At 37.7% G+C, this 12,104-nt stretch overlaps 2 protein-coding genes across 2 annotated transcripts in view; one reads left to right on the forward strand and one right to left on the reverse strand.

Annotated features, from left to right (window-relative positions):
- Window positions 1-4,967, reverse strand: part of LOC127415954 (sorting nexin-3-like) — a 34,292-nt gene extending 29,325 nt beyond the window's left edge. The window contains exon 1 of the mRNA XM_051655004.1: window positions 4,740-4,967. Coding sequence (XP_051510964.1) covers window positions 4,740-4,901 — 162 coding nt within the window. The 5' untranslated portion in view covers window positions 4,902-4,967. The remainder of the gene's footprint in view (window positions 1-4,739) is intronic.
- Window positions 4,968-5,352: 385 nt separating this feature from the next.
- LOC127415918 (lactation elevated protein 1 homolog B-like) overlaps window positions 5,353-12,104 on the forward strand; it is a 36,666-nt gene continuing 29,914 nt past the window's right edge. The window contains exon 1 of the mRNA XM_051654931.1: window positions 5,353-5,462. Within this exon, the coding sequence (XP_051510891.1) occupies window positions 5,366-5,462 (97 nt within the window). The 5' untranslated portion in view covers window positions 5,353-5,365. The remainder of the gene's footprint in view (window positions 5,463-12,104) is intronic.

A 12,104-nucleotide genomic window follows, 5' to 3' on the forward strand; every position in this document is an offset into this window, starting at 1 on the left:
AAAATAACTGATGTAGCCATTTTATAAAAGTAGAAATTATGCGGGTTGAGTTAAACTTTCTAGAAGAAATTATTTATCTTTCAATTATTATTATTATCGTTGTTATTATTATTATTGTTGTTTACATTTATAACTGTCTTTTAGAGGTCGACCGATAGAGGATTTTACCGATACCGATAACTAAGTTGGGCAGTACCTGCCAATAACCAATTAATCAACTGATAGTTTTTAAAATTGATACTGAATGAAAAAATAACACTCAAATGTAAAATAGTGCTGAAATGTATTACAAAAATAAACAGTACTGACTGAACCATGAAAATGTATTGTACATTTTTAAATGAAATAAATACAGTACTGTGCAAAGGTTTTAGGCACTTGTGAAAATATTGCATAGTGAGGATGTCCTCAAAAATAATGACATAAATAATTTTCATTTATCAATTAACATCATACAAAGTCCAGTAAACATAAAAAAAGACTAAATCAATATTTGGTGTGGCCACCTTTGCCTTTACAACAGCCCCAATTCTCCTAGGTACACCTGGACACAGTTTTTCTTGGTTGTTGGCAGATAGGATGTTCCAAGATTCTTGGAGAATTCGCCACAGTTCTTCTATCTATTTAGGCTGTCTCAGTTGCTCCTGTCTCTTCATATAATCCCAGAATTACACGATGTTCAGTGGGGGGCACTGTGGGGGCAATGCCATCTCTTGCAGAGCGCCCTGTTCTTCTATTCTAATCTTTTCTCTTTGCAAAAGTAATGTTTGGGAGTCTAACATTTATATTTCCTATTGTCACACTAAAGATGAAGATATAAATAACCATCTTTAGACAAATGTTTTTGTGAAACATCTTAAGTGCCTAAAACTTTTGCACAGTAATGTATATAAATATTAATATATATGAACTAATATTTGAATTTTAAAGTCAGCTGATTTTTAAATTGACGTTGTTTCCTTAGTCCACAAGAGGGCACAATAAATACATAAACCATTCAGCCCTGTTATATTATTGCATAGAACATTCCTATCCTGGCTGTTAAAAAAAAAGAGCATTTCATTTTCAACTAATGCGCATAAAATAAATAAATAAAAAGTTTTAGTCAGTCCATATTCTCAAATGTTAAGTCAAAAGTAAAATGAGGGGGGAAACACTTCAATAGACAGTTCACATGGTGTTACACTTGCATTGATTCCTACTACTCCAGACTCAAGCTTCATAATAATAGCAAAATACCACACTGTTTTTTTTTTTTTCAGTACAGTTGTCTGTAAAGTAGCAATATTCCCAGATAGCAGTGGTATTCGGCTGAACTCGGTGGTGAAGTGGCTCAGACTATGAGCCCAGGCCAGGGGCTGTTCAAACAGATGGAACACAACAGACCTCAAGACATTTCCAAGTTGAACATCTTTCCTGACAAAGCATTTAAACAACTCATTGCTTAATCTGAGAAATGCTTATAAGAGAGCAAGGCGCAATGGCCAAAGACCTCCACCAACTGTAAGGGGCTGTTCATACCGAACGCTTTTGCAACCATCCATTTGTTTTTCTATGTAAACGCAAGCTAGACGAATGTCTTTGTTTATTCAATGTCTCGTGCAGGAGCACTGTTTTTTTTAGATGATGTGTCTAATTAAAAAGAACTTTAAAAGCATACTGTGACCCCTGCTTTCTGTTAAACTGTATTTGTTGCACTGTGTCTAGTCTTTTTAGTGCACGAATGTGATAGATCTGAAGTCATCGTATTACTTTGAGGATTAAAAAAATGTAATTGAAATTAGATGCATTTCCGATTTGTTTACACATTTCTCTCGGCTGCATGGAGATATTAATTTGTTTTCTCTCACTACCTTTAAATATGCAACTGCTGGCTAACGAATGCATAAACGTAACCAGCTAGATATAAACTAATGCAAATAGATGGTAAATATTGTGACATTTAAACATTTGGGTAGGACTTGCGTGTATTTCTGTCACATTGTTCTAACCGCTTGAGGTTAGCTTTTATGTTAGCGTCCTCTCAGCCTTGTCTGAAAACATACTGCTGTTCTCTACTAATGCAGCATCTAGTCAACAAATGTATTACTTTATAATGATATGACAACGTTTACTGTAGTGTACCGTATACATACCTTTTCGTTTTTGATGTTTTAAATCCGCATCTGAAGTGTTCCGCTCAATGCAGTGTGTAGTCTCACGTGTCAAAACAAACACCACAAGGCATCAGCGAAGTGAAAGTTTTTATTTCGCCTCTAGAGGCCACTTTCATACTGTATAACGACAGCGGACCCCTCCCAGCCACTCCAGCACAACACGCAACGGGGAAAAAACTATCAGTGTGGATGTTTGCCGATACCGATAGTTCCAGAAATCTGTTATCGGTGCTGATTAATCGGCAAAACCGTTATATCGGTCGACCTCTAGTCTTTAGATGTCAATTTGTATCAGTAATTTTCCACCTGTTGTTGTAGATGGATACTTGCGTGACACCTCCATAGCGGAGGAAGTTGGAGACGGTAAATGTTTGGATTTGGGGAGGTGGTAATATACCATTTTTTTTTAACCAATTTTAACTGCTTTTTCATTCTGTTTAAAACGCAATTTGAATATAGAAATATCTTTGAGGTTTCAATAAATGAATTTCATTTTTAAAGCAAAATCAAAAAATAATCTCCGATCGGGGGTAGACGATATAATCGGATATCGCAATATATTTTTTATAAAAATATCGTGAAAATATTTCTTGCATATCACCCAACCCTAAAAAGCATGCAGAGATTGCGCTATGCAGTGAATGGCACAGCTGTTGACACACACACACACACACACACACACACACACACACACACACACACACACACACACAGGCTCGTGATGCACTGCTATTTTCAACCCTCAGAGCGGCATGCAATATGTGAGCGCTCCACATGAACTAGGCTACATCTCAGATGTAGATGCTCAACAGTTCGGTTCGCTAATAACATACATTGAGAACAGCACTGGAGGAGCATTTCACCAGATTTTAAATAAGAAGCAAATTAAACTACTGTGAACTAGCAGCCTACATTTAGACACTTCCAAGTCTTCCTGGAGTGTTCTGACCATCAAAATTATTTCAAGGTGCACAAATGAAATATATTACTATTGTATGATAAAATTCAAAAAGTTAATAATAATAAGTATTATTGTTATTTGTGTACAAATTACAATAATATTTAAGTTGACTGTGTTCCAAAAAATAACTGAGTGAATGAAAAGTGGACTGATATCTTACAACTAAAGTGAACAAAAAAAGAGATCTGAATTCTTTTTTAAGCCCAGATACAAGTTGAAAATAAAATGTGCAAAGAAAACTGGCTTCTTTTCTACTGAAGACTTTCACTGGAATTACTGTTTATTTTGCCGCTACATTCAGTAGGCTAGTAAAGTTTTTCTTAATAGGCTGACCATTTATTTTGAAATAATGTGCAGTTAGACATTTGTGGTTCTTTACATATAAAAGAGTACACCCAACTGGTTCCACGTAATGAAGTAAAGATATTCTAAACTGGTTAAGAAAAAACAACAACACTGGTATCAACTGGGCCGATAGCCCATTACTAAGAGTTCAGGTAACGGAATCGGATCGGGAGAGAAAAAGTGGTATCGGTGCATCCCTAATCGTATGCCTTCAGAAAATTTGGAATATGATGCAGGAGTTGCATGGATAACTTTTGGGTCCTTTTTAAGCTTTAAAGTGAGGCACTATATACATAGCTATTCATAGATATACATAGCTCCTGTGGGGATAAAGGGGAGACTCCTTGACAAGCACACACAAAAAAATGCAAAGAGAATGACAGCATTGTGTCTTCCACTGACTGTTAAAAACTTCCTAATATTTGGTCAACTCATGAGTGCAAGCATTTTGACTTTGCAAATCTGGGCAAACTGTGCCATGTTAAGGAATGCCATAATTCGCTTAAGCAATAAACTGAATTTACTCAGTTAACTCAGAAGAATGTGATAATACAATAACTCTCAGAAACATTTCTAAAGTAAATACTGGTTTAATTGGGAGCATGTCAGGACAGGAAAGAAATATCCTCATATATACACAAAATATTCTACATAGCCAAACTAAAAGGTAGCAATTTGTGAATATGTGTATAGTTAAGTACTGTAATGTTAATCAGGTTCATCATTAGCATTATAAGCACTATTATCTTGGCCTTGCACAATGGGTGTGGCCAGCCAAACTATAGACATGATATGTAAGTGAAAATTGCTGGACACTTATGTGGTTCTCTTAAAAAAAATTTAAAAAAAATCTGCCAATTCTCATGCCGATGCTGCCTCCAAACCAAACGGTGTACCCCACAGTACAAAATGTAGTTGATAATTAAACTGTCAAGTTGACAGTTATTAAGATCAGTGTCAATTTACCTTAAAAAAGAGACCTGCTGACTAATACTTTGCTTTCAATTAACCTGAATCAAAACAAAGATGAACATAAAACTTTTTACTCAGCGATGCAAATGTTTTGAAAGCCATCAACAAAGTTATAGCCTACCTGCTGTGTAAGAACCATCAGGTTACTAACTGACATGAGATTGGCTACACTGTTACATCATCTTCTACCCGTGATCTATGTTGTTAGTACTAATTTTAGTCGTATTAAGAGACATTTTAAGCACCAACAAGGATAGATCAGTGTGCCCAATGATAGTCTGATCAGGCCAGCATTCGTTGCTCACCTTCAATCTGATCTCATATGTCGTAAACCTGTTCCGACCGACGCCAACAGTCTCGGGGTTGGACACATCAATCTCGAGAAAGTTATTCGGAGGCCCGTACGCATCGTTCAGATTTTGTGGTTTGGTATACAGCCTTCTTGTATCTGCTATGGCATCAGCCATCGCTCACCGTTATAGATTTAGGAAAACAAGCAGCTATCGATTTCACTTCCGATCAGCTGAGGAACAGCTGACACGTGACATACCAATACTGTCACGTGCCGATATGCAGAGTTGTGATTGGGTAATTTTGGTGTACGACGGTAATGTTTAAAAATGATAAATGTTATTTATTTATAGGTTCTAAAATTACTATTTGTAACCTTCTGTAGAGTAATATCTAGCATTTATGCAATGCCATTCTCGTTTTTGATTGCGTATACATTTAACATTTATATATATAAAAAAAAAAAAAAAAAGTAAATGTGATCCATATATATTCCTAATGTAATGTAGCAAAAGTAAACCTAAAATGTGTAAGACCAACATGCAGAGTTGAGAATCTACGGCTGAAATTCTATCTCACTTAGCGGGACATCAAAGTGTCTGTGTACAGAGATCAATAAAGTTATCGGTTTTGAATCAACATGGCGGCGTACGCTTCGCACTTGACAACGGGACGAGTTTTAAGATTTTTATTAAAAGGGTCACGTTGGTCGAAAGGCGTTTGTTGTGCAGTTAGAGGTGAGCATGAATATCCTCGTGTCATGTGCGCAGACAGAACATTGCAGGTTGCTGGAAGTTCTTTACGTCACAATGCTTTAGGGAACGCTTTCTTGATGTATCTTGTACATTTTGTGGATGGCATCCAGGAACAAGTTTTCATTTATTTTGGAGTTGTCTTTACTCAGAGTGTTTTTGGTTAATCCTCTGCTCATTTTTTAAAGATAATATTATGTGTAATTTCCAACTTTGCTTGGAAAACCTTTTGTTTGTTTGTTTTAAGTATGAGATGTCTCATTGTAGAGAATATTATTTGATTAATCTGTTATTCCTCCTTAGGCAAATTTAGTACACATAAAGCAAAGTATAGGAAGAACAAACCACTGTTTTTAATCTTTAAAACAGCTGTACAACAATACTGAAAAATGAACTCGAAAATTGTGAAATGCGTCAACGTATCTATTTGTCTTTATTTAAAGGGGTCATTACATGCATTTTTACAAATTATTTTAATATGTTTCTTGATGTTCAGTTATAATATTATCAAGGTTTTTGTACAAAAAACAGTCATATATTTGTAAAACACGATCATTTTCCACCCTTATTGTGACCCTCTGTCAGAAAAGCTCAGTTTTGGTGCTGCTTCTCCTTTTAAGACGTGACAGTAAACAAACACCCACTGTTATGATTGGCCCTCTGTTCTTGACTGACCTGCTCTCTCCTGGCAGGGCTCTACACTTAATTATTTTTTAATTTTTTTTAATTTAGGAGCACAGTCACAAATTTAGGAGTACAGTTGTAGTCCAGTGCACAGAAAGGCATGAGAAAACTGAGCTCATCAGTTATGACAAAATTCAGGAACATAGTGTGAGTCATGACAAAGGAGTTTAAATTCTTATAAACCAAATTTAATATTTTCTGTTAATTTGACAGGCTGTCTGCAAAAAAACAAAAACAAAAAAACAACAACAGCAGCTTATCAGAATCAGCTTTATTGCCAAGTATGCTTACACATACAAGGAATTTGTCTTGGTGACAGGAGCTTCCAGTGTACAACAATACAAAAACAGCAGTAAGACATAGATAATAATAAAAAATAAAAAATAATTATACACATACGTACATACACACATACATACACATACGTAGTGCAAATCTAATACAAATCTGTTATCTCTAATGTACAGTGCAAAATACAAATCTGTTATGTACAGTGCAAATGTTTTTGTATTTTTTTTTTGTATTTTTTTTTTTAGAGGAATGAAATGGCAGAAGAGGTTGGATGTGTTGGATAAATATAAGAAAGACTAAACTGTGTATTGCACATAGTTATTGCTCAATGGGGCAATTTAACTGTTCATGAGATGGATAGACTGAGGGAAAAACTGTTCCTGTGCCTGACGGTTCTGGTGCTCAGAGCTCTGAAGTGTCAGCCAGAAGGCAATAGTTCATAAAGGTAATGGGCAGGGTGAGTGGGGTCCAGAGTGATTTATCCAGCCTTTTTCCTCATTCTGGAAGTGTATAGTTCTTGAAGGGGGGGGGGGGGGCAACCAATAATCCTCTCAGCAGTCTGAACTGTCCTTTGTAGTCTTCTGATGTCCGATTTCATAGCTGAACCAAACCAGACAGTTATTGAAGTGCAGAGGACAGACTCAGTGACTGCTGAGTAAAACTGTATCAGCAGCGCCTGTGGCAGGTTGAACTTCCTCAACTAGCAAAGAAATTACAACCTCTGCTGGGCCTTTTTCACAATGGAGTCAGTGTGGCTCTCCCACTTCAGGTCCTGTGAGATGGTAGTGCCCAGGAACCTGAATGACTCCACTGCTGCGACAGTGCTGTTTAGAATGGTGAGGGGGGTCAGTGTTGGGGTGTTCCTCCTAAAGTCCACAATCATCTCCACCATTTTGAGGGTGTTCAGCTCAAGGTTGTTTTGACTGCACCAGACAGCCAGCTGTTCAACCTCCCTTCTGTATGCAGACTCATCGTCATCTCGGATGAGGCCGATGACAGTGGTGTTGTCTGCAAACTTCAGGAGCTTGATAGAGGGGTCCTTGGTGATGCAGTCATTGGTGTAGAGGGAGAAGAGTAGTTGGGAGAGCACACATCCCTGGGGGGCACCAGTGCTGATTGTACAGGTGCTGGAAGTGAGTTTCCCCTGTCTCACAAGCTGCTGCCTGTCCGTCAGAAAGCTGGTAATCCACTGACAGATAGACATGGGAACAGAGAGTTGGTGTAATTTATTCTGGAGTATAGCTGGGATGTTGGTGTTGAAAGCTGAACTGAAGTCCACAGAAAGGATCCTTGCATATGTCCCTGGTTTGTCCAGATGTTGCAGGATATGATGCAATCCCATGTTGACTGCATTATCCACAGACCTGTTTGCTCAATAAGCAAATTGAAGGGGATCTAGAAAGGGTCCAGTGATGTTCTTCAGGTGGGCCAACACCAGTCTCTCAAATGATTTCATGACCACAGACATCAGGGCGACAGGTCTGTAGTCATTAAGTCCTGTGATTTTTGGTTTCTTTGGGACAGGAATAATGATTGAGCTTTTGAAGCAGCATGGGATTTCACACTGCTCCAGTGATCTATTGAAGAGCTGTGTGAAGATGGGGGCCAGCTGGTTAGCACAGGATCAAAGACACGCTGGTGAGACGCCATCTGGGCCTGAAGCTTTCCTCGTCTTTTGTTTCCAAAAGACCCGGCTCACATCATCTTCACAGATCTTAAGTGCAGGTTGAGTAGAGGGGGGAGGAGGGGGTTGCAGGAGGTGTTGGTGTTTGTGTGAAGTGAAGGTCAGAGTGGGTGTGGGGTGTGAGATTGGGCCTTTCAAATCTGCAGTGGAACACATTCAGGTCGTCAGTCAGTTGTTGGTCCACCACAGGGTTGGGGGTAGGAGTCCTGTAATTTGTGAATTGTTTCATGCCACTCCACACTGATGCAGGGTCATTAGCTGAAAACTTGTTTTTCAGCTTCTCAGTGTATCTTCTTTTAGCCACTCTGATTTCCTTGTTCAGTTTGTTCCTGGCCTGATTGTACAAGACTTTATCCCCCCCCCTGTAAGCATCCTCTTTGGCCTGACGAAGCTGCCTGAGCTCTGCTGTAAACCACAGTTTGTCATCGTTGAACTTTAAATAAGTCCTAGTAGGAATGCACATATCCTCACAGAAACTGATATATTATGTAACAGTATCTGTGAACTCGTCCAGGTCTGTGGCTGCAGCCTCAGAAACACTCCAATCTGTGCAATCGAAGCAGGCTTGTAGTTCCCGCTCTGCTTCATTATGTTAACCTGTTTCACCTTGTGAACATAAATATACAAAACACAGTGTTCAGTCTTTGAAATGTGGTCATCCTAAATGTATATAAGAACTCTAAATTAACATCTGCACTGCTGAACACAATTAATGTACAACAATCAGATGCTGTATATTTCGGTTGGCCAGGCTTTGTAAACTTTTAACTTTTAAAGTAAAATTTGATGCTTCCCATTTCATTCAAGCTGACTAAAAGGTCTCACAAGTTTTTTGCGCTTGCTTGGTTGACTGAAGGGATGAAAAGCAGCCAATCGCAGTGTGAAACATAACTATTGTGCAGTGTAGATGCATTTGGGAGTTGTAATTTTTATTCTGATTGTACTATACAACACTTCATGAGCATCAATCTAGGGTCAGGAATCTTTAGGCACCTCACGATTCAATCTGATTCCGAGAGTCACAATCCGATTTCAAAACGATTCCTGATACATCTACATTTTTGTCTTATTGATTATTCTGCTGTGCATAGGCAAAACACAGTAACTTTGACTGTAAGTTGCCCTGTGACAGACAGGTCTCGCTCAACTATAACCAGGTTTTGAGAAAATTACAGTAACTACAAAATCCACTCTCAAATTAAGTAACTGTTTTGTTGGTGTGTGCAGACTTTGTATGGCAGTATTGTCATCATAAAAAGTGATGAACGCTGACCTCTTTACACAAGATAATAAATTAAAGAAAATAAATAGATCTATTGGTTTTCAAAAAACAATACTATTAAATTACATAATTCAACTGATTATGTTAAATAACTTTTATATGTTGTTAATAAATTTGTTTTAATAGTATTACATTTTTAATTAGAATAAATCTATCCAAGGACTTTTGATTTTTTTATTTTAACTATAACTACAGGTTGATTACATGAGATATCTGCTTCTGTGAGAGTGCAGATGTTAGCGTCTCCTTTCCACACCACAGGTGATAAAGCGGCACAGATAGCGGGAATATTATTTAAATAATCTATCAAGCATCTCGTATGCGCTGTTCCATCTGTTTGCTCTGCGAGTAGAACGTTTATTTAAACGGAAACGGTGGTGCATTGTATACCCTGTTGTGTTACACAAGCGTTGCAACTATGGCAGATGAGAAGGCCATTCTTTGCGTTCTTTTCGAAGAATTTTTGGAGCCTGATGAAATCAGTTTAAATACGTGTTTAATACTACAAAATACGCTCAATGTTACAGTCACTTCCCTTGCCGTCCAGAATAGCAGAGAACATCCCAATCGAAGAAGGGATATGTGGAATCTGTGGTTCATAATTATGGTGATCCAACATTTGCCTCGCATTTCAGGATGACAAGGCAAACATTTCTTTTTCAATTGTTGCATACACCAAGCTGCAGTGGACACATTTGTGAAGGACTTTAGTTGGATCCATTGTGCACGCTGCCTTTCTAATACGGCGGGGTTTATATACATGTCACTGCTGATTGGGTAACACCTCTGACACACCCACCAAACGAGAGAAAACGTACCTCAAAGCCCGTTGCACACCGTTTCGAGGAAACATGTCGTTCAACCCAGAAACCGTAGCAAAACGGTGCATATTGTTTTGAGATTGAACGTGCCCCTGCTTAATATTTATCTAACGAGCCGTCAGGTGGGCGCACTCTTCCCGACGAGCGAGAGACCGGTGTTACAATATATTCTGTTCCTGAGATATTTGGTTCCAGTGGGCAGAGCTTACATGAATATTCATGAATTATCCTGACATGCGTGTTGAAGCCTTCATTCCTCAAAAGAATGATTGGCAGACGAGTTTCTAGAGAAAGATGTTTTTTTTTTTTTTTGCCATTTTTGACCTAATATTGACCTTAAGACATGCCAGTCTATTGCATACTGTGGCAACTCAAAAACAAACACAAAGACAATGTTAAGCTCCATTTAATGAACCAAATGGCTTTCAGCAGTGTTTGATATAATGGCAAGTGATTTTCTAGAACCAAATTAGCAATTTAGCATGATTACTCAAGGATAAGGTGTTGGAGTGATGGCTGCTGGAAATGGGGCCTGTCTAGATTTGACCAAAAATGACTTTTTTAAATAGTAATGGTGCTGTTTTTTACATCATTAATGTCCTGACTATACTTTGATCAGTTGAATGCCACTTTGGTGAATTAAAATACCAATTTCCTTCCGAAACAGCAAAACCTGTACATTATTCCAAACTTTTGGCTGCCAGTGTGTATATATATATATATATATAATATCACACACACACACACACACACACACACACACACACACAGTTGTGGAATGTAATGTTGTGGAATGTTGTTTGATGATAGCTTCCAACTTTTAGTGATCCATGATGATGAGGTAATTTACCCTGTTCTGAATTGTTTAACATGCTGATTCTGTCCTCACTTTGCAGTCCTTTTCCTCAGTTAGACAAATAGGTAAACTCCTTCACACATAGGCTTATGGGTGGACGTTCCTTTTATTCAACATCACAATGAATATATTGAATGGTTTAAATATTTCATTACATATAGCTATATAAACAATAAATACAGCAGTTATCAGAAACTCTTACAGACAATGCTTTCTACAAGTGATCACAGAGAGAATGGCTTCAGTAGTTTAGCTGTGATAGTAATTTAAGCACTGCACTTTACTGAATAAAACTGTATGCGAATGTTTGCTGGCAACCATTTAAAAGACTGCATGACTAGTTAAAGAATTGATAGAGACTAGCAAGCAATAAACCATTAAATACATGATCCAGAACAATACCCAAGTCTCATTCACAGGTGTTCTTCTCATTTCTTATTTTCAAATTTAGCCTACTCTATGTACAATGACAAAATCATCTGCTGCACACACCAAAGGCATGTTGCACCAATTTCGGCCTTCTGTATAAGTTATGTAAATATTAGTCACATGAAACAATGTTACCAAAGCCTAACAATTTAAGGAAGCAGTCACAATGAGTGTGGCTCTTCTTGGTAAGATAATGAAAGCTTCAAAAACATTATATGAAATTAAACAAGATTAGCGAGTGCCCCAGAAATTAGTCTATTAAAACATGGCCTTGGCACACTGAACAAATGAAACAGCCTCCATATTTGCTTTGATAACATATTGCCAGTGGTACCAGCCACTGCAGCTCTCACATTCAATCTGAGACAATGACATCATATGAGTATGAATTTATTCTTACAAGATCATGTCAGGTTAATACACATTTGAATTTTGTAAAGCAAACTGAAATTCCAAATTAAGTTTTCATATCAACACACTAAAATGTCCACTCACAGTGTCTTCTGTGGAATTATATTTGTACCAAAATACTAAATAAATCTGTTGTCTTTAGTAGAAACAAGTGCATCACAAACACTGA

This window comes from Myxocyprinus asiaticus, chromosome 25, assembly GCF_019703515.2.
Source record: "Myxocyprinus asiaticus isolate MX2 ecotype Aquarium Trade chromosome 25, UBuf_Myxa_2, whole genome shotgun sequence".
Lineage (NCBI taxonomy): Eukaryota > Metazoa > Chordata > Actinopteri > Cypriniformes > Catostomidae > Myxocyprinus > Myxocyprinus asiaticus.